General features: G+C 33.6%; 1 protein-coding gene across 1 annotated transcript; it reads right to left on the reverse strand.

Moving 5' to 3' along the window:
* Nucleotides 1–472: 472 nt before the first annotated feature.
* LOC149261925 (uncharacterized) lies at nt 473–1,429 on the reverse strand. Its single transcript, XM_089382684.1, has one exon. The coding sequence runs from the start codon at nt 1,232–1,234 to the stop codon at nt 842–844; it is 393 nt and encodes a 130-aa protein (XP_089238810.1). The 5' UTR covers nt 1,235–1,429; the 3' UTR covers nt 473–841.
* Nucleotides 1,430–2,377: the final 948 nt, after the last annotated feature.

The raw sequence follows: 2,377 nt of genomic DNA on the forward strand, positions 1-2,377 counted from the left end.
CTCTTACTTTATTAAAATTACAATTTTCTTATAACTAAAACTTGTGGTATCAACCAATCCCTATTAAATCTCAAAAAATTTGAAACTTGTGATATCAACACATCCCTATTAAATCTCAATAAAATTCATTCACAGTACCATTACTTTTTTTTTCAATCAAATTTATAAATTTTCATAATTATATTCTTCCACATTATTATTAATTTTTTTTCATAATTATATTCATTCACTTAAAAAAAATAAAACGTAAAAGATTTAGAATAAAGTTGACAATTCCCTTGCTGTTATTTTAATTTTTTATTATTAAAAATAATCTAATCTGTCAATTACACTTGTATTAAATGGTCGGAATTAATGATTAAATCATCCCCACTCGAATTTAATCTTTAATACAATGAATGAGAGCCTTTTCATTGAGAATAAATTATCCCTGGAAAGTACTTTCCAAGTGAAAGGAATGATAAACAATACATGGGACACGCAGACAGTTCCCATCGGTTGCTCCCAATATTCTGCATATAAGTGAAGATTATTGTGCAGCATACAAGTTAGAAGCCTCTGAAGAAAAGAAATTGAAGTTGCCCAAGTCTCGTAAAAGCTTTTGCCCAACTTTCTGTCACAAGTTGCGGTTGGGTTTGAAAGTTCCTTTTCCATACCCACTACCTGGTTCTGTTGCTCGACCTTCTTCTTCGGTGGTCGAAAATACAGCAAGGTGGTACTTATTCATTTTCTCCTCCAATTTTGTCAAATTTTTATCTGTATTTTCAATATTAATATTTACAATGATTTTACATGAATAAACCATGTTTGGATGTTCGCTCGGATATGTTGTTCGTGCTCCCTATCTTATATCTGCAGAAGCTTGGAGCAAACGAGCATACGCTCCAACCGCGTGAACCCATTCCAATAATCTTTTCTTCATATAATCGGGATCTTCCATTCTAATTCCGACCTTAAGATCGCCATCATGGTCCCAAAGGCATATTTTCTCAAAATCAATCAATACTGGGAAATCCATGGCTTCCGCAACAGAATAATGTTCGCCCTCACCTGATATAATTCCAGATTTTTCATCCGGCTTCTGAAGGCCGCCTTCCGCTGACGTCGACATCAGTGCCGTTTCTTCTTTGACAATGACATGCCGTGGCCTCGCCAGATCCACCAGTGGTGCAGTTCTGTGATCGAATCCCGTGACTCCTAGATTTTTAACCGAAATATTGCATTTGGTCTCCATCGTAAAGAAAAATCCCAATTGCCGTGCAGTATCTTCCTATTTTTTCTTACCGGGTTTTCTTTGCTCAATTTCTATCACTATATATATTCTGCCTTGCTTGGCTCGCCTGCGATACTCTGAAATAATTAGTCTCCAGATCTCTAACTGCGTACTGTACTGCTCAAAGATTAGATACCCGGTGGCCCCAGACTCCAATATAGCCAAATTAGAGAGAAGTAATTGATTGTGTAATTGTTGTTTACTTGCCTTAATATATACAGAAATTAGCTTCTGGATTCCTCAAAATTTCATTTGTGAACGCTGCGAAAGCTTCTTGATGCGCAAAGTCGTGTGACTGGTGTCGCGTTCAGTGATTGTTTGGTTGCTTCCAAGAAAAGGAGTGGAAAAATAGTGGAACCTACAACGGGGTGGAAGGTTGGAATATAATCATTTTATGACGAATTCAGGGTAAAGTGATACTAAAACCTGCGTTGATATCGAATATTCAACACGGAATGAGTCGCCTCCGATCGTAAAATATGGTGCCAACTTAATTGACTATTTCCAGTAAAATGCGTGTGTTCATTCTGTACTAGGTATTCCCTGCTGTTCCATGCACGCCTCTGCTAGCTGCCCTGAAGTTGCTGTCCCGTCTCGAAATTCTCTATTACATCATACTACATTATAATAGCTGGTAATTGCAATGTTGAATATTAATTTTATGTGGAAGGGAAATCGTGAGATTTTAAAAGTAATCTGCTAATGTAGATATTGTATTTAAATCTTATCAAGTCGGTAACGATAATGCTTAGTGCGGTGAAATTTAAAAAATGGATAAGAAATGAATGGATTTACTTTCAAATATTAATTAGAGACCGATGGATTTATTTTAAATTTGAAAGCAAAATGGTATATAATGTATATATATATATATATGTGTGTATGGATTTAATTATTATATTATATTATATTAATTTATATTTTGTAATTAGTAAAGGTCGTGCCTATGTTTTGTATAACAATTTTGACATATTATTTTAAATTTTAATATTTTTATACCAAAATAAAATTCGAATACAGGAATGTTGGGTAATTTATATAATATTTTAATTCTAATTTATAATAATTTTTAATTAAATTGAAAATAGAAAAAAGGTTTTTAAA

The sequence above is a fragment of the Pinus tabuliformis genome, chromosome 6 (assembly GCF_031772625.1).
Source record: "Pinus tabuliformis cultivar Carrire ecotype Pingquan chromosome 6, CPIR1, whole genome shotgun sequence".
NCBI classification, from domain to species: domain Eukaryota; kingdom Viridiplantae; phylum Streptophyta; class Pinopsida; order Pinales; family Pinaceae; genus Pinus; species Pinus tabuliformis.

What these genes read in the sequence shown, in the direction of transcription:
- LOC149261925 (XM_089382684.1), bottom strand. Translation starts at nt 1,234, where the DNA reads ATGGAGACCAAATGCAATATTTCGGTTAAAAATCTAGGAGTCACGGGA.